General features: G+C 39.4%; 1 protein-coding gene across 2 annotated transcripts in view; it reads right to left on the minus strand.

Annotated features, from left to right (window-relative positions):
* The window catches only part of cacna1ab (calcium channel, voltage-dependent, P/Q type, alpha 1A subunit, b), a 332,264-nt gene that overhangs the window by 134,349 nt on the left and 173,657 nt on the right, over nucleotides 1-24,258 (minus strand). For both annotated transcript variants that reach the window (XM_041785844.1, XM_041785845.1), the window contains exons 6-11: nucleotides 10,118-10,209; nucleotides 8,034-8,186; nucleotides 7,068-7,255; nucleotides 2,090-2,193; nucleotides 1,378-1,493; nucleotides 1,211-1,255 (exon numbers count right to left, since the gene is read on the minus strand). In XM_041785844.1, the coding sequence (XP_041641778.1) occupies nucleotides 1,211-1,255; nucleotides 1,378-1,493; nucleotides 2,090-2,193; nucleotides 7,068-7,255; nucleotides 8,034-8,186; nucleotides 10,118-10,209 (698 nt within the window). The remainder of the gene's footprint in view (nucleotides 1-1,210; nucleotides 1,256-1,377; nucleotides 1,494-2,089; nucleotides 2,194-7,067; nucleotides 7,256-8,033; nucleotides 8,187-10,117; nucleotides 10,210-24,258) is intronic.

Here is a 24,258-nt window from a genome sequence, read left to right on the forward strand (position 1 = left end):
AGAGCTGGTGCAGTTATGGAGGAAGAGATTAGCGTGGATGCTGCTAAAGCGCCAGTTTTATCAGAACGTGATGACATTTCTTCATTAAAAAAAAAGGACAAAGAACAGCAGTGAGTTGTTTTCAAAAACGACAAAAGTCGAGTACTTGCATGTCTATAGTCGCCATGTTTCGCGTTATTTCTCAGTAGCTCCACACGCACAGCACGTTGGCAGCTACGTCACGTGTTTTGATGCTCTGATTGGCCCGTAGAGATGTGACAGACAGAACGTTCATCCAATCACACTCTGAAATTTTTTTCAAATCCTCTGCCTTTTCTCAAATGTTTCCTATTGAATCTTTCCCAGATGGATGTGTGAAACAAATCCATCTGACGTGTCAGGTTAAAATGTTAGCACTATAAACCAGAAATCAATTCTCTGCTGCCGAAAAACACTGCATGCACGAGCTACCACTTTTAGAGCAGCAAAGAAGAACCAAAGGACCAACTGCAGCAGCAGAGAATGGAGGCTGTGTGATAGTTTTTCTCTAAATGTGATCATTAAAACACCTTCCAGCCCAACACTGTCTAACTTAAAAACTTTTGAACTATAAATCCTTGCCTCTTACTTGGTTTTTCTCTTGAAGCTAGCCGTTGTACCTTCCCATTGACACTATTGATGCCTTTGAATCCCTTGCAGCAGCATTTTCAGTGAGCCTGGAACTCATGTGACTTTTTGGGACTTAAATGATTTAATATACACGAGTAAACCTGATAACCAATGTCTTTTCATGCATTTCAATCCAGTTACAATAACTTATTACCGCTAGCTTGAATGATAACCGCCATATTGTTTACTCTTTGTGAGGGCCTGTCAGCCAATGGCAGGCTGTACATTATGATTCTATTCGCTGTGCCACATTCAAAAATAGCTCTGAAATAATTTGCTAGTCTGCACAGTCAGTCCAGAAAGTCCACACCCTGGTATCAGAACATCTCTAATAATGGCCTATTTAATGCATGTAAACCCTGGTGCACAGACAGGCTGTTTGCTCTGCACCACTGACAGGAGTGTATTAAACCTTCTGCATGTGTCCTGTATTGTTTTGACTCGTTTGGGGCGTAAAAGCTAAGCTTTCCTTTGTATATCAGGCTCTCTGTTTTTTGCATGCATGGTTCACTTATTAGTCTAAAACACAATAATGTGAAATCAAAGATAAGGGAGAAGTTACCATCAAAGTTCCCTGTGGTGTCATCCTCTGCCAGAATCACCTCCTCTGTTCAAGAGAATACGTCGCACAAGGTTAGATGTCTGGAGCAGGAATGTTACACACACACTGTGTTTGTTTCTACATGTGAACCTGGAGTGTGTGTATCTGGAGTGTGTGTGTGCGCTGACCGGCTTTGCAGATCCACTCTAGGTATCCGTTGAGCTCTCTCTCAATCTGCTGCTGTCGCCTCAGCTTCAGGAACTCACTCCTGTTCTCCACTCGCTCCCTCTCTTTGGCAAATTCACTGTTGACATATCGGACATTTTTTTTAATTCTCAGGACAAAAACTACAAGAAGCACTAAACCATCGAATCTGTCACAGTGAAATTAACTCTGTATGTCCTGAGATAACAGCAGTTTTGATTAAAACTATCCAGTCTGGGTTGTTTTTATCTCGTCTTAAAAAAAAGAAACCATATAGAAATCAATAATTATAAAAAAAAAAAGCAGGGACATGAACCCTGGTCTCCTGAGTGATAAACATCTATATTACTGCTGAACTAATGGGAAAGCTGATGACAACGGTATAGTTTATGTACAAAGCAAAGAAGACACCTGAAGTGGCTGGAAAAATCGATAAAACACGTATGTGTACGAAACAATACAACATCTACTACTACACTGACAAATAAACCTGTTTAATCAATAGTTAGATTTAATAAAGCATCAATGATTCAGTCAAACTGATGCAAAAACGATAGTCTGCTGGTTTCCTTTAATTTCACAGATGTGAGCTGAATAACAACCTCTGGTGTAAGTACCAGATGTGCCAGGGCTGCATTCTACGACGCTAGCGTTGAAAGCTGACTTGAACGTGTCCCAGAGACCCAGAAGTCTTACCCTGAGAGAACACCCAGCACCAGGTTGAGCATGAAGAAGGAGCCAATGATGATGAGGGGGATGTAGTACATCCAGTTCCAGGCGCTGCCCTCCACATCGTTACTCTGAGGAAACAGACAGGAAGTGTTAGAACAGATCATCTGTTACATTAAAAATGCCCTGCTACACTGTCCTGTTTGTAGAAGACGACCTGAACAGAGAAATTTGACACATGAAATGTTGATGGGGTTGATTTGTAATTGCTTTTTATTTAAACAGTTAGTCCAGGATGACATTGTTTGAGATTTTCCTTTTTAGGAGGAACCTGCCTCCTGTTTACTCTTACTTTCTTCTCCACACTCTCTGGCTATCCTCGAGTTCTGGCGAAGATGTTGAGCACTCTTTCTTCCTGGTAAAACATTTGCAAAAACGACTCCTTGAATATTTTAAACCTTACATTATTGAAACTCTTGTTTGTTTCCTGGCTGTCGCCTTCTTCTTCGCTGGTTTTGTTTGCACATTACCCCCACCAGGAATAGTGTGAAACCATCACAGTGACATGAAATGTAATCCCCCGTTCCTTTTTAAGCCCGTGTCCTCGTGTGTGCTTCGACTTTTTTACACCCCTGTGGCTGCAGGCAGACGCTGATGTGGATTAACCTCAGTGGGCTAGGGGGAAAAAAGTCATGTGATTAAAAATAAGAATGCATTAATTATAGACCATTACAAAACAGGATTTGAACTACTACTTCTATTTTTTAGATCCAGCTTCTTCACCTGATTTTTTCTCAGAATTCTCACTTCATTCTTCAGATTATGCCTTCAACTGTAAAATCGACTTTTTCATGCAGAATTCTGACATTTAGCTTCAAATTCTGACCTTAATCTGAAAAATCTCTCTTTTTCTCTGAGAGTTCTGACTTTCATTGTTATAATTCTGACTTTATTCTCAACTATCTGACTTAAATCTCAGATCCGTGACTTTAATCTAAAAAATCTGACACTGATCTCAGAATTCTGACTTTAATCTAAAAAAAAACAGTCCTCACTTTAATTCAGAATAAATTAAACATTCAGAATGTAATCTTTAAACTGAGAATTCTGACTTTGATTTTAAAAAGTTGTATTTAATCTCTGAATGCTGACGTGAATCTCAGAAACCTGACTTGATTTTGAGGGTCTGACTTTAATCCTAAGAAAATCTGACTATGATGTTTGAATTCTGATTTGAATCCCATAACTCTGACTTTAATATTAAAAAAAAACTGACTATAATCTTTGAATTCTGAATGTATTCTCAAATAACTGATTTTACTCACAGATCTCTGACTTTGATCATAAAATAAACTGACTTTAATATAATAAATCGGTTTTTCATCTAATTAATCTGACTTTAATCTAATTAATTTGACTTTAATCTCTTAATTTTGACTTTAATCTAGAAAACCTGACTTTATTTACTGATATCTGACTATAATAAATCTGACTTTAATCTCTGAATTCTGAATTAATCTCAGAAACCTGAGTTTATACTGAGATATGAGACTTTAATATAATAAATCTGACATTATTCTAACAAATCTGAATTTATTCTAATAAATCTGACTTTAATCTTTTTAATATCTGACTTTAACAAATCTGTCTTTAATCTATTTAATCTGACTTCAATCTATAAGTCTGATTTTAATCTAATAAATCTGTCTTTAATCAACCTGACTTTATTCTAATAATCCTGACTTTATTCTAATAAATCTGACTTTATTCTAATAAATCTGACTTTATTCTAATAAATCTGACTTTATTCTAATAACCCTGACTTTATTCTAATAAATCTGACTTTATTCTAATAAATCTGACTTTAATCTCTGAATTCCGACTTTAATCTCAGAAACCTGACTTTATATTGAGACATCTGACTTTAATAAATCTGACTTTAATATAATAATTCTGACTCTGTTCTAATAAATCTGACTTTATTCTGATAAATGTGATTTTATTATGATAAATCTGACTTTAATATAATAAATCTGACTTTATTCTAATAAATCTGACTTTTATATAATAAATCTGACTTTATTATCATAAATCTGACTTTTATATAATAAATCTGACTTTTATATAATAAATCTGACTTTAATCTCAGAAACCTGACTTTGTATTGAGATATCTGACTTTAATAAATCTGACTTTAATCTCTGCAGTCTTACTATTCCTAGAATTTGGACTTTAATAATTCTGACTATTTTTCCCCAAAATAAGTCTAGAAAACCCCACAACAACATTTTTGGCCCTAATTTCCTTCCGTAGACCTGAATTAAATCATTATTTCTGAGTAAATCCTACAGAACTATTGACAATAATGAAGATAGTGATGGATTTGATGACGTGTCTTCTTCCAACAGTGTTTAGTAAGTTGTTTCACAAGAATCGAGACTAAAACCAATCATGTTTCCTGTTCTTTAATGTTCCGTCTTAAAGCCTTCAGAGGTTTTTTGTACTTTCTTAGGACTATCACTGATAAAAGAGCACAGAAACAGGGAAGAAGAAACATGTTTTTGTTAGCACTGATAGCATTAGTTTATCGATGTTGTGTTCTTTTCTCTCTCCTTCTCTCCATAAGTTCTTGTGACCCCACGGTTCCTCCAAGTGACCTTACTGGGGGTCACAAACCCCACTTTGAAACCCCCTGTTCTGGAGAACAGAAGGCATGACTAACTAAAGACACAAAGATGTTCCTGATAGACGCTGGCACCTTCCCTGTGCTGCACAATGACCAGAGACACCCAAAGTATTCCTGCTGGCTCAGCGGTGACCCATTTTCCATCTCAGTCCTGACCTCAAAGTGAAGATGTTGTGTTTGCGTGCAGAGATGCACGACATGCACCGTGTGCCGCTACGACATCTTCTGCTCTCCTAAACATTTACTGCACTCAGTGACGTCAAAAAGGAACTGGCACACACTCCCTTCACTCCACTCCAGCTGACAATCAGAGGAATCAGGTTAGCGGGGGAGATAGTGAGGCTGTGACCCGTGGAAGATCTAAATGGAACTATCAGCTGATGATTATCTGCTGCTCAAGCGCTTAGCGAGTTTGTTCACTTTTTATACGGCGTGGTACAGTGCGAGCAGCCCGTTCTCTATTAAACTTTCATTGGTTTCCTCCTGACTGCCAGTGTGAGAGTGGAAGTCGGCCTCCATCCATCAGAAAAGATGTTAAATATAGAGCGAGACGGACCAGAATAGAGAAGGAGGCGGAGAGAGAGAAAAAGACAGATGAGGAGCCGGATAAAGAAAGTAAAGTAGAGGATGATAAAGAGAGAGGACAGGAGGATGAATAAATGGTGTTTTGAATCAAATCTCAAACTATTTTATGCCTCATTTAGCTGAATGAAATTCAAGCTGATCACAATACAAACCCACACGTCCCCAAGAGTATATCACTGTGCCTCAAAAGCATGCATGCAAACCTGATACAGACCAGGAGGAAGACAGAGAGCTCTGCTGATATCAAGACAACATAAACTTACAACTGTGAGGCACTGGGTAAGATCTGTGCCTCATGATGCTAGATTAACTTTGGAACAGAATAAATAGTGTAATGTTTGACACTGCAAAGAAAAGGGGGCATCCAAACCGCTCTGTTGTTCAGGTCAGTGAGGTTTCAGTGGAGCAGTGGTTTGTTGAGAAGTCTGCAAAGACATGATAAGGTTGGGCCCGGCCTGCTGTAGTTGGTAAAAACATCGATCCACACCCTCATCTTCAAGCTACACTTTTATCTTTCCAAGAAGCCTGCTGCACCTCTTCTTCCCTCACTGCAACCAAAGGTGTGCCTCAGAGGCCTTTCAGACCGGCAGGGCTCTGTGCTGGTTCCCAACCCTAATTTTGAACTGGCCGATGCGTCCAAACAAACAACAACAACAACAACAAATAAAAAACTAGAATGGCTGTCTGAGGCGGCAGAGCCACGTCTAGGCAGTGCCACCGAGGAACTCACACTCCCATTGAGTACTATGGTGTTCAAAATGACAAAGTCCGAGAAAAACCGAGCGGGTGCGCGAATCATCACCAAAATCTAATCTATTCTTCCCTGCCACTATCCCAATATTCCCCGAAAGTTTGGTGAAGATCCAACTTTCCGTTCTCGAGTTATCTCATACACATACAAACAAAGAAACAAAGATATGGGACCCTTTACATAACCCCTGCCGATTTCATTGGCGTGGGTAAAAAGGTTCAGAACCCGAAAAGCTGGTTCCTATGGAGCCCCTTAAGGGACATGGGAGAAAAAAAATTATGGGAGAAAAAATTGTTTTTAAGGGACATGGAAAAAAAAAAGGGAATTTTTTTTTTTTTTTTTTTACATTTTTGTGACTTTTTGTCCATTTAAGCTACCTTTTGCCATTACATACCACTTGTTTCCTCTTTTTTTGCCCATTTTTTCCAGTCTTGACTGCCTTTTGCCCATTAAAGTCACTTTCCACTCATTTTTTTGTCATTTCTCACCCATTTCTACTACTAACTGACCATTTTCCCACTTTTTCTCCCCATTATTGCCCTTTTTTTCTGCTTTTTGTCCAATTTGCCACCTTTAACCTATTTTTATTACTACTTCAAGCTGTTTTTGCCACTTTTCACCTCTTAGATTGGGGCTCTTGCAAAGGTATTTTTCAACAATTTGGCTCTTTGGTTGAGTAACACTGCTCTATAGCATAGTCCCTATAATAACTATAAGTCTATCCATTTTGCTCCATGCACAGCAGAGGTTTGCAAAGCAAATCGCCTTTTTTCTGGTTAATGGTTCCGCGCCTCCCCTGAAGCTCTGTGGCGCCCCCCAGGGGAGGCCCGCCTCACACTTTGAAAACCACTGTCATAGAGCCTTTCTTAGGATGGAGATTCCTTCCTTATATATGAGGGTGATAATCATCTTTGAGAAGCCTTCAGTTGATTTAATGCTCACTGATTACTATCATATATAGTTAGAGAGACAGGATGGCGTACATGGTAGAGCATGTCGGTCCATCCCTCCATGGTGATGCACTGGAAGACAGTGAGCACGGCGAACAGGATGTTGTCGAACTGGGTGATGCCGTCGTTGGGTCCAAGCCAGCCGTCTTTACACTCGCTACCGTTTTGACACAGTCGGGATGGTTCTGCTGTTCCACACGCTAACTCGTCCACAATCTCATCTGGTGAGAGAGAGAGGATGAGAGAGTTAGCAGTGGGATGAACTTATAACACCGGTTATATATAACCAGAGTTAACTGAGAAGATGTGACTCATTCCTTACTCATGCAAGACGCTGACAGTCGAAGACACAGGAGGCAATTTGACTTGTTAGACAACATAAATGCAGCTCAACAAGGAACACTATCACACATTTTACCATTTTATTGCAAAATAGATCTACAGTTTTTTTTAGCGAAGACGACTCTGCTCTAAAGATTTTCCCTGGGTTAGTCAAGCTGCACGCTAGAACCCCTCATATGGTTGGATACAGTAATGACAATGTGTAAGAAATACAAATAAAATTAGTTCAAATGCAATTAATCCATAGAAGCATGAATTCACAAAGAGGGTGCAACAAGCTTTATGCTAAAAAGGAGGAGGCTGGGGTGGAGGAGGTGAAGCACTAATGCAAGCAGGGATTAGTGAGAAGTACGTTGTGTTTAAATACACATCTGTGTTGAGAGAAAGAGCTGTGATTGGCTGTGGGAGCTGGCGGGATCAGCTGGCCGTCAGCTGGCTGGTGCGTGACGAAGTAAAAGCCACTGAAATTCTGTTTTCACTTTGTCATGATGGGATACTAAGTGTATAGTTAGGAGAATCAAATCTTTTTGCACTGTAACATCAGGTTGCAACATAAAACAGAAAAAGTGGAGGGGGGTGAATACTTCATGAACTGAGGGTTGAAAAATTGTTCATAATATGGATGAATGGTGATTAATTCACTCCCAGTGTCCGTACTTGTGGCTATGTCGTAGCATGTTTTGTGAAACTTTCCCATGTAGAACTCCAGGCCGATGATGGCGAACATGAGGATGGCCACAAACAAGAGCAGGCCGATCTGCAGCAGGGGGATCATAGCCTTCATGATGGACTTGAGCACCACCTGCAGGCCTGGAGGACAAGGAAAGAAAATTACAGAAGGAACAGGGAGCCAACCTTTGCAGCAAGATGTGTGATTTAAGATAAAGTCTGCAGTGCAAAGGCAGTAAACTTGTAGCAACATTATTTTTATTTACTCTTATTTTACAGTTGAACATAAAACAGTTAAATGCACAGTGTGTCAGTCCTGTGAGGGCATTCTCAATCAAAATAACAAAAGTTGAGGAGAAGTGACAAGTAGTATTCTTTATCAACCAATAAAAACGATGCTCCACACTGTGTATTTACTAAACAGAAAAACAGAGTTTTCATTTCATGAATAAAATTCACCAAATGTGGAAGAAAAGCTGTTAAAAGTGGCCATCCTGGTTAATGGTGCGAGCTGCCATCAAAACACTCTGGGATGGCCACAGTGCAAATTATGAAGGCCACTAAAACCAGCTTTTCTCCCTCGCTGTGTGACATTCAGCCACACTGGAACACCGAGTTTCCCAGTTCGGGATTATTAAAGATGAACCAAGTATGAAAAAAAGGCATGCTTCAAAACACTGACCAAAACAAGGGGACAGAGACTTTAGGTATCATTATTAAAGCATCCAGTTAAACCAGTGATACTCAACGTGTGGCTCTGGAGCCACATGTGGTTCTTTGTGATGATTTCTGGCTCTTTAATGTCTTTATTTTAAATATTATTTCCCCAGAAAACCTTAAAAAAGGGGGACCTTTTTTGCCCCTTTTTCACTATTTTTTGCCCTTTTCGCTATTTTTTCCTTCTTTTCATCCATTTAAGCTACCTTTTGCCATTTAATACCACTTTTTCCTACTTTTTTCCCCCTTTTTTGCCACTTTTTCCAATTATTGCCAGTTTTTCACATTTTTTGTCACTTTTATCAATTTTTTTGGCAAATTTAACTTACCTTTTGCCATTAAATACCCCCCCCCCCCCCCGTTTTTCACACTTTTTTGCAACTTTTTAGCTATATTTGACCAATTTTATCCCATTCATGCCCTTTTTCCCAGTTTTTAATTCCCCATTTTCATCCACTTAATTTACCTTTTGTCATTAAATACCACTTTTTTCCTAGTTTTTGCCCATTTAGCCACCTTAAAAAAGGGAAACTTTTTTGCCCCCTTTCCACTATTTCTAGCCCTTTTCACAATTTCATGCCACTTTTCATCCATTTAAGCTACCTTTTTCCATTAAATACCACTTTTTTCCTACTTTATTGCCCATTTTTGCCACTTTTTCCAATTATTGCCACTTTTATCACATTTTTGGAAAATTTAACTTACCCTTTGCCATTAAATACCTTTTTTCCCTACTCCCCCCATTCACACTTTTTTTGCAACTTTTTAGCTAAATTTTACCACTTTTATCCTATTTATGAATAATAATAATAATAATATCTTGAATTCAGATAGCGCCTTTCAAGAAACCCAAGGATGCTTTACAGGAACACATATTTATGCCCTTTCTCACCTTTTTTTTTTTTTTTATCACTTTTCACCCATTTAAGCTACGTTTTGCCATTAAATACCACTTGTTTCCTATTTTTGCCCATTTTTGCCACTCTTGACTGCTTTTCCTAATTTTTGTCACTTTTCACTTATTTTATTGACATGTTTTTGCCACTTTGAGACCTTTTTTACTACCTGTAACTCATTTTTTTTGTCACTTCTCACCCATTTTTGCTACTTTCTGACCCTTTTCCTCCCCATCTTCACCCATTTTTGTTGATTTTTGACCATTATTTGCCACTTTTAACTTATTGTTATTGCTTCTTCAAGCTGTTTTTCCACTTTTCACCACTTAGATTGTGGCTTTTGCAAAGGTATTTCTCAACAATTTGGCTCTTTAATTAAGTAGGGTTGAATAACACTGAGTTAAAGCATACATAAAGGCATTGTATAGTGCACAAAGAAACACAAAGCACAGGACTTACTGGGAATTCCAGACACCAGCTTGAGGGGCCGCAGCACCCTGACGGCTCGTAGCGTCTTCAAGTCAAGATCAGACCCCATTGACGACAGAATGCTGCAGGGAAAGACAGAGAGCAACTTCATCAGTCAGTCATCACATTCATAAAACGTGTGCAGGTCAGTTTTGTCAACAAGATTTAACCCACTGTGCAAAAAGATGGAGAATGCAGTGCATCCTTTCTTTAACAATTACAAAAACATGTAGTAAAAAAAGAAAAAGTTCAAGTAAAAGTTTGTAGCAGCGTTTGAGGCAGTTGGAAAACATCTGAAAGAGTGTTTCCACCAGAGTTTTGACATCAAAATCATTTCTCGTGCTGACTGAGTGTGGTCAGTTCAATGACTTTTCTGCTGCCAGCTTTACTAAATGAAACACATAAAGCATGTTTACTTTTTAGTGGCTGTAGCAAGTAGCTTATGGGCATGTTGATATTTTTCACATCAACATATGAAGCAGGTAGCTAACTGGTGACCACATTTATCAGGTTTACTTAGAATGTGATGTAGGTGGCTAACTGCCACCTTTAGCCTGTTTCCTCATCCACAGATGTAGCACACAGCTGTTAGCTTTTTACTTTTAAGCAAATGTAGCAAGTAGCTAATAAGCACCTTCAGCCTGTTTTTTCATCAACAGGTGTCAAAAGATGTAGCAGGTAGCTATTCACTAGCTACACTAAGCTTGTTCACTTGTGAACAGATGTAGCAAGTAGCTTACAGTTAGCTACATTTTGCTTGTTCATTCATCAACAGATATAGCAGGTAGCTTTCATCAAGCGACATTTAGCTAGTTTACTTATAATCTGATGTAGTAGGTAGCTAACTGCCACCTTTAGCCTGTTTCCTCATCCACAGATGTAGCACATAGCTAACTTTTAGCCACATTTAGCTTGTTTACTTTTAATCAAATGTAGCAAGTAGCTAATAGGCACCTTCAGCCTGTTTTTCCTATCAACAGATCTGGCAGGTAGCTAAAAAACAAACCACACTTAGCTTGTTAACTCATCCACAGATGTGGCTGGAAACTATCAGCTAGCTACATTTAGCTTGTTCACCCATCAACAGATGTAGCTGGTAGCTAACAGTAAGCGGTTACTGAGCATTGTTTGTTGCATGTAGCTTGCATCTAGCTACATTTAGCTTGTTCACTCATCAACAGATGTAGCAGGAAGCTAACAGTAAGCAGTTACTGAGCATTGTTTGTTGCATGTAGCTTGCATCTAGCTACATTTAACTCATCTGAAGTAGCCTTTGAATGTGTGAGTTTTCTTGTTCTTTATGTGCAGAGGCTGGTTGTTGGTGAATGGATCTGTTAGCATTTACTGTGTCGGTCATTTGTGGACACCACACAGAATAAAACAAAATGGTCTAATCTGCCATTAACTGTCATTATGTGACGAATCTATAACACTTGTAAAATCAGTCAAGATTATAAAAAATGCCTTGTGGCTCCTAGAATGGATTCAGTCAACTCAAAGGAGAAAATGACCAACAAACACACCCAGTAGACTTTAACAACAGGAAAAGAGGCACAGAAAGGGAAGGCTAAATTTAACCTACATCTTCCATTTTCTCTTCCTGTCTGGCTTCCCTTGTTTCCGTCCATCCCTCTCCTCCACCCTCCCCAGGTTGGTTGCTAATTCCAGTAAGAGGTCATTTATTAGCAGACACTGTACTGGCAGCCAAGCCCCTCATTCCCTCAATGGCTTTTTAACTGCTCCAGCTAAAGACCACGATGCAGGCCCACAAAACACCGGACCTCAGCAGAATAAGTCCCAGACTGCCTCGGGTCCAGGAGAGATCTGAAGTCTGACACTCAGACACTATTTTCAAGCTTTGTTACATATAAACGCTCAAACTTTTAACTGCCTGATCCAGGCAGTTCAATAACCTTTTCTCTGAGTTGCTTTGAGAGTTCTTTTGTCTTCATGGTGTAATGGTTGCCAGCACCAGTTGGACACTTTAAGGGGGGTGGATATTTACTCAGACATCACATATTTTTATTGATATTACGTTGTAGAAATCTGTTTTTTTACTTCAACATTAAAGATTTTTTTGTAATTTAACCAAAAAGCCAAATTATGTTGACAATAATTGATTTGTAAAATGAATAAAAGGGTAAAAGATCCACCTGGGGGTAAATATTTTGATTTTTTTCATTATCAGTACGTCTAATTATGACTTCATCATTAGGACTGTCAAGATTAATTGCATTAATTGCTTCATTTAACTTTTGAGAGCTCTAAGAAAGTTTTTAGCATCAAGGATTTATTTCTTTTCACAGATAAATTTATAGATAAAGCTTAAATGTGACTATTTTGTGATTCATTTTCTCTCTTTCAGCCCATGCTCCTTTTTTCAGGGTGATAGCAGAGCTTCAGTATTCATCCATGCGAGACAGAAACCAGCAGCTTCTGCCAGACAACCCAAACCTCTAGAATGCAGTCACCCCTGGCAACGGCTGAACCTGGACCGCAGTGCACAGAGGCGGCCTGTAGAGGGAGCCACATGGATGGAGGGATGGGCATAAATGTGGAGGAGGAACAGGTGGTTAAAGAGGATATGAAATGGCATTATTACTCGGGCTAATTTCACTTAATTCTGATTCAGTTTTATCATGGCTTTTCCTGTATCTTTAAAGAGTGTTGAGATAACAGAGGGAGGATTTAAAGCTGCTCTGTAACATGAAAAATGTGTGAAAAGTTTAATTTCTTAACTGTTCCCTGAGATCAACAGTTTGTCCTGGAAACCATACACTTTTAAAGGTTGTTTGGAGGTCTCCCTCTCTTGTGCACTGTACATAAGGCTGGCCTGGATAGACGGTCTTATAAAGCAAGATCTAATCAGTGATTTTGTTACAACCCAACTCCCAAAAAAGCTGAGACACTGTGCAAAATGGAACGATTTGCAAATCTTATAAACTCATATTTGATTTACAGTAGGACATAAAACAATGCCAGATGTCGAGACTGAGACATGTAAGCATTTCATGGAAATAATGGGTCATTTTGAATTTCACAGCAGAGGCACAGCTCAAAAAAGTAGGGGCAAGGCTGTGTTCTCATTGGGTAGCATCCCCTCTTCTCATAACAACAGTACAGACAATACAAACTCGTCCTCAGGACACACCGTCTGTAGTTTCTGAAAGGAATTTCAAATTCTGATTCATCTGACCGCAGAACAGTTTTCCATTTTGTCTATGTGATGGATGTGGCATGTGGTTTAGCATTGTCTTTCTAAAACAGATGTTGTATGGATGGGAGCATATGTTGCTCTAAACTCTGTATCTACTTTTCAGCATTGATGATGTGTAAGCTGCCTATAGGCCAACGCAACCCCCATGCCATCAGAAATGCAGGCTTGTTTTAAGTTTAGTTCCTGTTTACAATTGGCTTATTTGTTGCATGTTTCAGCTTTAACTGTCATTTGTGGGTTTCTGGAGTGCTCCTGAGCCCTTGCAGTGATTTCCAGTACGGAATTATGCCTCACTTTAAAGCAGTGGCCCCTAAGGGCCCAAAGATCATCAGCCACCAATACTGACCTTCATCCATGTGCCTTTGCTCACAGAGATTTCTCCAGATTCTCTGAATCTTTTCCTGATATTATGGATGGAGATGGTAGGAGATTCAAAGCCTTCACAGTTTTACTTTGAGGAACATTTTGCTGAAATTGATCCCTGATTATTAGACGCAGTTTTTCACAGATTGGTGAACCTCTATACATCTTTACTTCTGAGAGACTTTGCCTCTCTAAAATGCTACTTTTATACCTAGTCATGTTCCTAACCTGTTGCAGAATAACCTAATTAGATGCAGAATGCTCCTACGGCTGTTTTTTCAATTGCACCACTTACTTTTCCAGCCTTTTTTTACCCTGTCTCTACATTTTAGAGATGTGTTGCTGCCATCAAATTCCAAATGAGCTGATATGTTGATATGTTGTTTATGTTCTATTGGAATAAATACGGGTTTATGAGATTCGTTGCATTCTGTTTTCATTTACTCTTTACACAGTGTCCCAACTTTTTTGGAATTGGGCCTGTACAGTTTGCTTTATAACATTATTTTGCACATTTTTTTTTTAGCATATTTGTCTTGCAAGAGTGGCTGTTAGAGATGTGATATGCTTCAGCTGTTATCAGGATAAATGGTGTGCTGGTTCCAGAAGTGAAACTTTATCCCTGCTTCACTGCTGCAAACAAGACAGAAAACACAAAAAGGCAGGGTAACTCCATGCCTTAAGTAAAAAACCCAGAGTTAAACATACAATGCATGACTGTTAATAACCCAACATGTATGCACGTTAGCTTTTTTTTTATCTAGGGCAGTCTAGATGTCAATCCTCATCTTAAACTACTTACACAACTTTTCTTCTTTTCTGTTAACAAAACCACACAAAACCTTCCTTTGCAACAACAGAAATCCAGCAAGCACACACAAGAGGTCTCTGCTCTTACACTATCAGGCTGTATTTCCCTCAAGAAATACAAACTGGGAAGGGGAGGGATGGAAAATCCCTCAAGAGGTGGAGAGTGAGAGAAAGAGTGTGCAGATTGAAGGAGAGTGATAGTCCTGTGTGTCAAAAGTGTGAAATTCAACTGCAGAGAGAGAGAGAGAGAGAGAGAGAGAGAGAGAGAAGAAGAAGAAGAAGAAGAAGAGAGAGAGAGAGAGAGAGAGAGAGGATCATCAGCTGAGGGAGGAGGTGTTTGGACAGTGATGACAGGGACTCTCTCTGCTGGGAAACACCTAACAATCAACCTGCAGAGCACACACTCAAACACGTAATATCACGCAGACATGCTAACGTTTTAGCTGCAGTGCCTAAAGCAGCATTACAGGTAAAGCTTACCAAAAAAAAATAACGGTTAAATAGAAAGAAAACAAATTCAATATAATATAGAGTATAGAAGGACTGTATCTATACTGCTTGTCCCATTTGGGGGTTTAGCAGGGGAGTGGAGCTAATGTTGATTGAGGATGATGATGATGATGATGATGATGATGTTGATTCATTATGATGATGATGTTGATTGATTGATGATGATGATGATGATGATATTGATTGATGATATTTATGTGATGAAGATAATTTTGCATAATAATAATGATGTTGATTGATGATGAAGATGTTGAATGATGATGAAGATGTTGAATGATGATAAAGATGGTGTTGATTGATGATAAAGATGATAAATGATGAAGAATTTGATTGATGATGGTTGATGAAGATGCTGATTTATGATATTGATTGGTAATGATATCAAATAATGATGATGATTGATTGATTGATGATGATGATGTTGGTTGGTGATGAAGATGTTGATTGATGATGATGTAAACTGGTGATAAAGATGTTGATTGATGATGATATTGATTGATGATGATATTGATTGATGATGATCATATTGATTGGTGATGAAGATGCTGATTAATGATGATGATTATGATGATGTTAATTGATTATGACAATAGTGATGATGATGATGATGATGATGATGATGATGATGATTAATGGTGAAGATGTTGATTGATGGCCCAGGTGATGGAACACCTCTTGGGTCACTCGGCACCTTCCCTCAGCCTGGTCCTTCCATGGTTCATGCCGTTGCCATGGCAACCGGAGATTCCTCTCTTCTCCGAGTCTCCACGGTTACCGACCCGCTCTCATTCATAAGCAAGCGTTACCAGGGCAACGCAGCCCTCGCTCATTGATGGAATCTCTTCACTGCAGCAGCAGCAGCAACAGCAGCAAACAGGGAAAGGAAGTGGGTCTCCTAACGATTGGTTTTCAACCCCTCCAAACCTTGCATCCCCACTACTCTATCCCCCTCCCCCACCTCATGGTATCCTCACCTACCCCCTCACATGCTCGCCGTGGTGCAGGCGTACAGTACGGACACACAAGAGGAACTCCTGCACACAAGCACTGACTGAACAAATGTAGGAGCAGCATTTCCTGCATACAAACAGACACGCTGTGAAAACAGACACTGACCAAATAAATGGAAAGCAACATTTTACTGCAAACACACAGAGATACTTGCATCAAATAAATGCAGAGACACAACACTGACAGAGCAAACAGAGTTGCATCATTTGAACAAATATAGGTAGGGATCCACTCCCATGATGAAGATGTGCGCCCACAGACATGCTGAGTATGATCTGATGACAGTGAGGATGCAGCTTAGGTAGTATGGATGACCCACTTTTCTCTGCTGCTGCTGCTGAACACTACATTTTCTTTTTTTGGTTTAACAAAACTTGCACATGCACTTCAGGCCCTAAGATACACACCTGGTGCAAAGCACACGTTGCATTTTCACCTGACACAATCATCATGTTTACACCAGGCATTCATGTAGTTTAAAAACCCAATGAGCTTGCACTCCTGTTAGTGCCCAGGAATGTGTTTTAAGGAGTCATTACTGTTGGAAAACTCAAGAGCACATTTTAACATTTTGAGAGCAAGGTTTATTGTATTGGGCTGATTTTTTTTTTTTCAAACTTCCCATTTAAAGCTGACTTTGAGCTCAAAACTGTCTCCTTGGGCTCAGATTTTCTCTGTTTGAGCTCGAAATGTCTGCTTGCTCTAAAATCTAAAAATTTCCAGTCCCCATGCTAGAGCCACTCTCCTTGGGTTAGGCTTATTTTGATCCCTTGTGAAACATCCACACTTTTACTTCTCCAAACACACATGAAACTTTCTCTGAGCCTTCATAAGTTTACTGAGCCTTCAAAACTTCTCTGACCATTTGAAACTATGATCATGTGAGATTTGTTTCACGTAAGACTTACAGTGACTTCCTGTGAAACAGCGAGATAAGGAATTGCTCACCAATAAAGAAATTGCCCGACTGTGTCACTTCCTGCCGCCACTAGGGTTGCTACATCAAGACAATGGAATAAACCCTTGAATATGTAGAGAGGCAGAGAGAAATAGATATAAAGGCCTGTCTCAAATAAAAAAACGCCCTCATATAAAAGCCTGGTACCACCTGCAGTCCTCCTGTGGTTATTATTAGAGGACTTACAGTGTTGTATTTTCTAACACTGTTTTATGAGTGTGTTGATGTGTAATCCCCGTGTATCTTTGTAAAAACAGTAACTCACAACATGCAAAGACCGGGCCAAGCTCCAGACGCTGACACGTGCATGAGCTCTTCATGTGTGTGTGTGTGTGTGCGCTCATGGATTGTGTGTGTTTTGTGTGAAAATGGAGTGGGAGTGCCATGTGTCATCACAGTGTGAGCTCCTGTCCCCTCGGCGTCTCCAACCGAGCCTTCATCCTCCTCACACAGCCATACGTGATGGACAACGTTCCTGTGTGACAGTGGTGTAAAGGAATCCATACAGTATGTTTGAACATGGCTAAGAAATGAATACACTCAATACTTTAAGGTGAAAATACGACACATATTCTGTTCTTAGTGAGTGTTATCATCCCGGTTATTAATAGCTACATGTGTATACAGTAAAAGAGGAGCCCTGCCTCTATCCAGCAGCTTTTCAAGGTTAGGGTATAAAAATCCCCTAAGACAGAGCAGATAGCGAGAGCAAATCTTGTATAATTTTGGAGCAAAGAGGCCCTCAGATTTGACAAAAATCATTCAGTCTCATCAGGATCCAGAGGGTCAAGTTAGTCTGCTTTCACATTAGGAGCGTCATTCTGTGTCCAAGCTCACAGTCTGATATGGCAGGTGGAAATATGCAGATAGCTGGTTTGCAAATCTGCCAAGAAGAAAGAAGAAGAAGCAGCAACCATGGCATCCTTTCAGGTCAGGGCCTGAACCATGATAGTTTTGAGACCATCCTGTCACCATGGAGGTTTCTAAATCATTTAGGACAGTGATACTCAATGTGTGGCTCTGGAGCCACATGTGGCTATTTTGTGATAATTTGTGGCTCTTTTATGTCTTAATTTTAAATATTATTCACCCAGAAAACCTTAAAAAAAGGAAACATTTTGCCATTTTTCTCCAAATTTTGCCCCCTTTTTGCCCATTTAAGCTACCTTTGCCATTAAATACCACTTGTTTCCTATTTTTGCCCACTTTTGCCACTTCTTTCTGCCACTTTTATCCTATTTTTGCCATTTCTCAAAATTTTTGGCCCTATTTTGCCCATTTAAGCTACCTTGTCATAAATTACCACCTCTTTTGCCACTTTTTCTATTTTTTGCCAGTTTTATCTCATTTTTATCTTTTTCACCACTTTTTTTTGCCCCTTTTTGCCCTTTTAAGCAACCTCTTCCCATCAAATACCACTTACTACCATTTTCTGCCACTTCTTTTTACCACTTTGTCCCCATTTTCCTCCACCTTTATCCCATTTTTGCCCATCTTTGCCACTTTTTTGCCCCTTTTTGCCCATTTAAGCTACCTTTTGCCATTAAATACCACCTGCTTCCTATTTTTTTGCCCATTTTTGCCATTTCTTCATGCCACTTTTATTTCATTTTTGCCATTTTCACAATTTTTTGGCCCCTTTTGTCCATATAGGTACCTTTGGCCATTTGTCCAGAGGTAGCCTATTGATGATGATGTTGATTGATGATGATGATGATTGATGATTGATGATGATTATCACATTCTTCACTTCCTTGCTGCACTTTTCAGTGAAAAGGCCATTACAAACTCCTAGGGCTGTCTCTCCTCTCTGAATACATTTGAGCCCATCACTGTTCAGGAAAACTAAACCCTTTCCTCTTATCTCCAAATGTTAGTAAGGGAAGTAAACCCTTCCATGGTAAAACCAAGGCTAGGAAATGTTTCTGCTCTCCAACCCTCTCACACCAACCCTCTCCTTCTCTCTACACGGGGCATTAGGCAGCATTTTACGACTGTTATGTCACCGCTCGCCTCAGTCCCTGCTACCAAGGTGGTACGCCCCACTTACTTTCCTTTATTGGGAGAGTCCATTGTCTTAGCAAAGAGGGGAGAAACCTAGGTATGGTGTCATGAGGAATCATGGCCAACATCTCTGTCTTCTCTCTTTTTCTCCATCCTCTGGGTGCAGAAGCTTTCATCGGCAGCGTCAGGATGGAAGCACTCTCCTCCTGACCACATTCTCCGTCCTCATACCCTCCTTCCTCTTCCATTCCCTCTCTTCATTTTCTCGATCCACATTATTGCTGATCTCAGCAGAGTGCTAACACTCAGCTGATGGACTCCGTCCCTCTCTCTCTCTCTCTCTCTCTCTGCCTCCACCCCCAACCAGACTCCCTTACTTTCCCTGCATGCCTTTCTCTCTCTCCATCTATCCCAGTGCTTCTTCCTCTCTGTAAGCCTCACCTATGATTACGTGGAAGTGGGAGATAAGGAAGCATTGTTGTGATTTTCCTTACTCTTCCATTGCTCAGTCACACGTATGTTTTATTAACCTGTATTTATGTAGGGGAAGGTTGCTGAGTGTTCATGCTTCTCTCCAAACACCCTGAGGCTACTGGAGGCTTTCAGCGCTCCAGTTTTATGGCAAATTTGGCCTTTTTCCATACCAAAGAGCCTCACTCAGACTGTATTTTTAAGCCTATGTACACTTATTATCAAAAGAGCATAAAACGGCATAGAGGGCCACATTTTAAAAAATGAAAAAATAAACACGATCCGTTAATTTTTGAGAAAGATATCTAAACTTGTAAATCTAAAAAGTCTTACATTTATGAGAGAAAAAATCTTAAAAGTTTTAAATTCATGCAAACCAAAACTTCAAATGTCCGGAGATAATAAAGGTGAAATAGCCGATTGCGCCAGTCCTGGTGAAAATTTATAACTTTTTAAACTTGGCAATTTTGATTTTTTTCTCGTAAATTTACAACTTTCTAAACTTTGAAATTCAGAGTTTAGTTCTTGTAAATAGACAACTTTATAATCTAAAATTCTGAGCTTCTTCTCAAAGATTTTAAAATCTTATATTAATTATGACTTGTAAGGTAGCGCTAACACCCCGCTGTACCTTTTATTTCTTAACATATATATATATATATATATATATATATATTTTTATTAAATGCACATTTATTCATAACAATGTACAGACAGACAGACAACAAAGTTGGGAACACATGCTGTGAGTCAGTGGTTCACAACCTGGGGCCCCCAGAAGGGGGCGCTGAAGATCTCAGGGGGGCACAGGGCTCTGTCTGCTTTGACGTTGTCATATTTATACCGCTTTCCCACTAAAATTAGCGTGTAAAAGCGGGGTTATTTAAATGCGGGTAAACCCGCTAACAATCAGCAAGTGACCCCTTTCCCATTGCCAGCAGACCCGGGTCTGATCACCAGCAGAGGAGCTGTGTAGCTGTTTTTTTCTCCTCTGGTGCGTCAAGCTGATGTCATCACATTGGAGACATCATCATCAGCGCACTGAAACACAGTTAAAGCCCAGTTAAGACCAAAGATTTGTGGCGCAAGATGGTTCTAGACTGAGTAGCAGCAGTCTGAACCAAGCGTTGCAGCTCGAATGAAGCCATCTGATGGAGTCGCCAGCAATTCAGCCTGTTGAGTCGTAGGGAGCGGGTTTAAGAACGCAGCAAGCAGAGGAATGTGAAAAGGGAAATATAAATCTCGTTTTGAAAGGCTATATGCGCCAATTGCAGCAGGGCAACGAAATTTCACGGCACATATAGACACTAAAATGCTTTTCTATCTCAGTCCTTCTTTAACAAATATATCTGCTGAGAATAATTAATGTTCTACTGACATATTCAACCCCTACAGCCTTGAATTTATCATGGATTATCCAGTAAAGCACAGCCAAATAAAGTAGGCTAAAGGAGAACCTAAACAATGTTTCTGTTTCAATTTATCACATCTATCTGCTTCTTGGAAATATTAGTCAAACATCGATCTTTTTAATGATTTAAAACAGAAACTTCAGCCTACCAAACTCCAGTCTCCTCCATCAGCTGTCATCCAGCTTAACAGCTGATGGAGGAGACGGCACTTTTCAAACTGAGATTTAAGGGTGAAAACCAAAAAAGAAGAATATATAATCATTTCCAAGGAGCAGATATATAAAGGGCAAAAGAAGCACTCAGTTTGTACTCAGGAGGCGCTGCGCTTCCTGTGATAAACTATGAAAAATCCAAGGTTCACAAAAAAATAATAGCTTTCAGCAGATATCTTCATTATGACATGAGTGAGTTAAACTGCACTGCAGTGCTGCGAAACTTCTGCCTTTAAACTCCTGCCTCCTCATGCTTAAACACGCAGCAGACAGAATAAAGTTTCTGTGCAACAACAACAGAAAAAATGGATCTATGAGATCACAACAGGCAAGTATTATAAACATATTACTTGTATTAATATAAATGTAGGCACGTTACGCCAAAGTCATCTCGCGTTCACCCGGTTGTGATGTTCTCATTGGAGCCGATCGGAGGCGAGCCGATAAAAACTCATGGGGTCAGGGTCAGTCGACGCGGGTCTGACTGCCGATTAGAGCCTTTCCCACTGCCGACAGGAGCCGATTGTTTAAACAGGTTTTTCAGCCAGTGGGAAAGGAGTATTAGATGTATATACCGCTGACTTCAGGCCAAAACCTCCTATCTCGTAAATCACCACTTTTCAGGGAATGAAAAAAACCTGTACTAATCTTACTACTGTTATTGGAGAGCTGTCTGTCTGTCTGTATGTCTGTCTCGACTTGCAAACCTCCCTGTTGCTCCAATTCTCATTCATACCTCTTAGAGGACTTCTTGGGTATGCTGGATCGAAACTGGAAGCATGACATCTTTATTAAAATGTAGAGATTTTGTAAAAAAAACTCAAAAATTTAAAACAAAAAAAGATTTTTTTGTGTATTTTTTTTTTTTAATTTTGTATACAAGTACTAAATAATGGATAGAATAATTGTACTTGATGTCACAAAATTTTAATAAAATTTTAATCTTAAAAAATAATCGTAAAAAGAAAGTTTTGCTCACATACATTAAAGACTTTCAAAGTTTTTTTTTTCTGCAAAATTATCAACTTTTTAAACCACTAAACTAAATAAATACATCTTTTGTCAGGAACAAGTGTCTGTAGGGCTATCGTGTTGGGATTTTGTCAATAAAACAAATAGAATTGATTTGTCATTTTTCTAAGAGGGTCCTGGGGTCCCTCAGTTTTTCTTAGATATGAGTAGAGGGGCTCTAAGGAAAAAAATGTTGGGACCCACTGCTCTAAGTCATGGTTTCAGACACTGAAATAAATCATGTGTTTTATATGATGTTTACTCGTCTAACTGTTCCAACTTCATCGACAGTAACAAAACCATGCTAATGTTGGGAGCTAAAACCAGTAACAGGATTATCCGGAACAGTCCGTCCAGTCGGCTCCCTCCTGTCAGGTTTCCATGTCTTTTAATTAGAACGACACTTGTCCTTTTCCTCTGCTGTTCTCTCACGTCATTCTCTCTTTAATCCTCCTCCACTTTTTCCATCTCTCTCTCTGTCTCTGTGCCGGGCCGCCTGATTGCCCCACCTGTCCACTCGTCTCCTGCCAGCATGAAACTTGGACCTGACCAGGAACCAAAGCTTGTGTCCTTGTCTTTGTCTTTCCTCGATTTAAAAGCATCTAAAATGTCTGTTTCCAAGTGTTGAATTTTTAGAAATATAGGTTTTTGCAGCAATTTTGGGCAGAAAATAGAAAGAGGTCAGACTCAAGTAGATGAAGTGGATCATCTTGCCAACGGTCACAGCAGCATCCCAGATGCGGATCAACGCCGTGGCCGTGATGATGCTGGACTTTACCGCCCTGCTGCACTCATTGTGTGTCTGTAGGTGTGTGTTTGTGTCTGTGGATCTATTTCTGCTCACAAGGGTGTGTGGGAGTGTACAGAGCTCTACACACAGAGGCAGGCTTCAGCAGAATAAATGTTGGTTTAAAGGGACATTTCACCTGTTTAACTGTAAAGGACTGGCTGATGACAAAAAAAGCTCTGCTGGTCAGGAGGAATGGGCAGTGATGTGGTACTACGGCATCCTCAGGTATTTAATCATCAGCATTAAAATGGTGCTGTACAATGAGAACATTTAAACTTATACTGACTCCTTTTATGGGATATTTAGATGAACTAAAACATTTTTTAGGATAAATGTCCAGAGTATCCATGGAGGTTTAAGTAATTTGCAGAAGATGTTGGAATAATTTGGGGACATTGCTTTATTTTTGTTAATTATTGATTTTTGCATTTTTTATGGAAATTTGGAAAATTAATTTGCAATTTTTGGGGAGTTGGGTTAGGAATTTGGAGGTAGGATTCCTCCTTTGAAATTTTCTGTGCAAGATTTTAGAGAATACCTTTTTATTTATTTATTTATTTTTAGAGATTTTAGGGGAAGTTTTCCTGTATGTTTTAAGGAATTTTTAAGAAATGCTGCAGTACTTTTTATGGGATACTTAAAAAAAATGTTCAAGAATTTTCACAGGAATTTTAGGTAATTTTTTTGAAATTTTTGGGAAATTGTTTGGGTTTTGAGAAGAAAATTTTCAAAGACAAGGCTGATATTTTAACTCATCAAACCAACCAAAAATACTTTCCAAATAAAAGCTCAGGTCTCAGGAGGTTAATGAGCCGTTATGCACAGAGAAACATGCAAAAAAGAGACAAAACCTCCTCTGAATATCTGACCTGATGTAACTCAGTTTACTGGTGAGGTGTGAAACCAACGCTGTAAGTGTAAATTACTTCCACTGCCCCATAATAAATGGCCACTTTTTTCAGACTCAAAGTCTTTTGTTAAAGGATTGAATGAAACGTCTGTAGAGGTGCACACTCTGCTTACTGTGCTTGCATGACCACGCCAACAAGTGCTTGGTCTGACCTGCCTACCTGTATAATGTGGATTTAAACCGTACACCACAGCAGTGTTAACTTTGTCAACTAAAACCACGACTAAAAATGTTTATCCACAGCCTTTTTTCCATGACAAAGACCAGACTGAGACTAACCAAAAATAGATATTGATGACTAAAACGGATTAAAAGTAAGTTTATGTTTCATCAAGATGACTAAAACGAGTCTAAGGTATTCAGTTTTCGCAGGGACCCCGGGTTTGGTGGGGTGCACAGAAAACACTACCATGATTCAGTACCAGATTTAGGCAAGAAAATAAATGCTTGGAC

The sequence above is a fragment of the Cheilinus undulatus genome, linkage group 4 (assembly GCF_018320785.1).
Source record: "Cheilinus undulatus linkage group 4, ASM1832078v1, whole genome shotgun sequence".
Taxonomy (NCBI): Eukaryota; Metazoa; Chordata; class Actinopteri; order Labriformes; family Labridae; genus Cheilinus; species Cheilinus undulatus.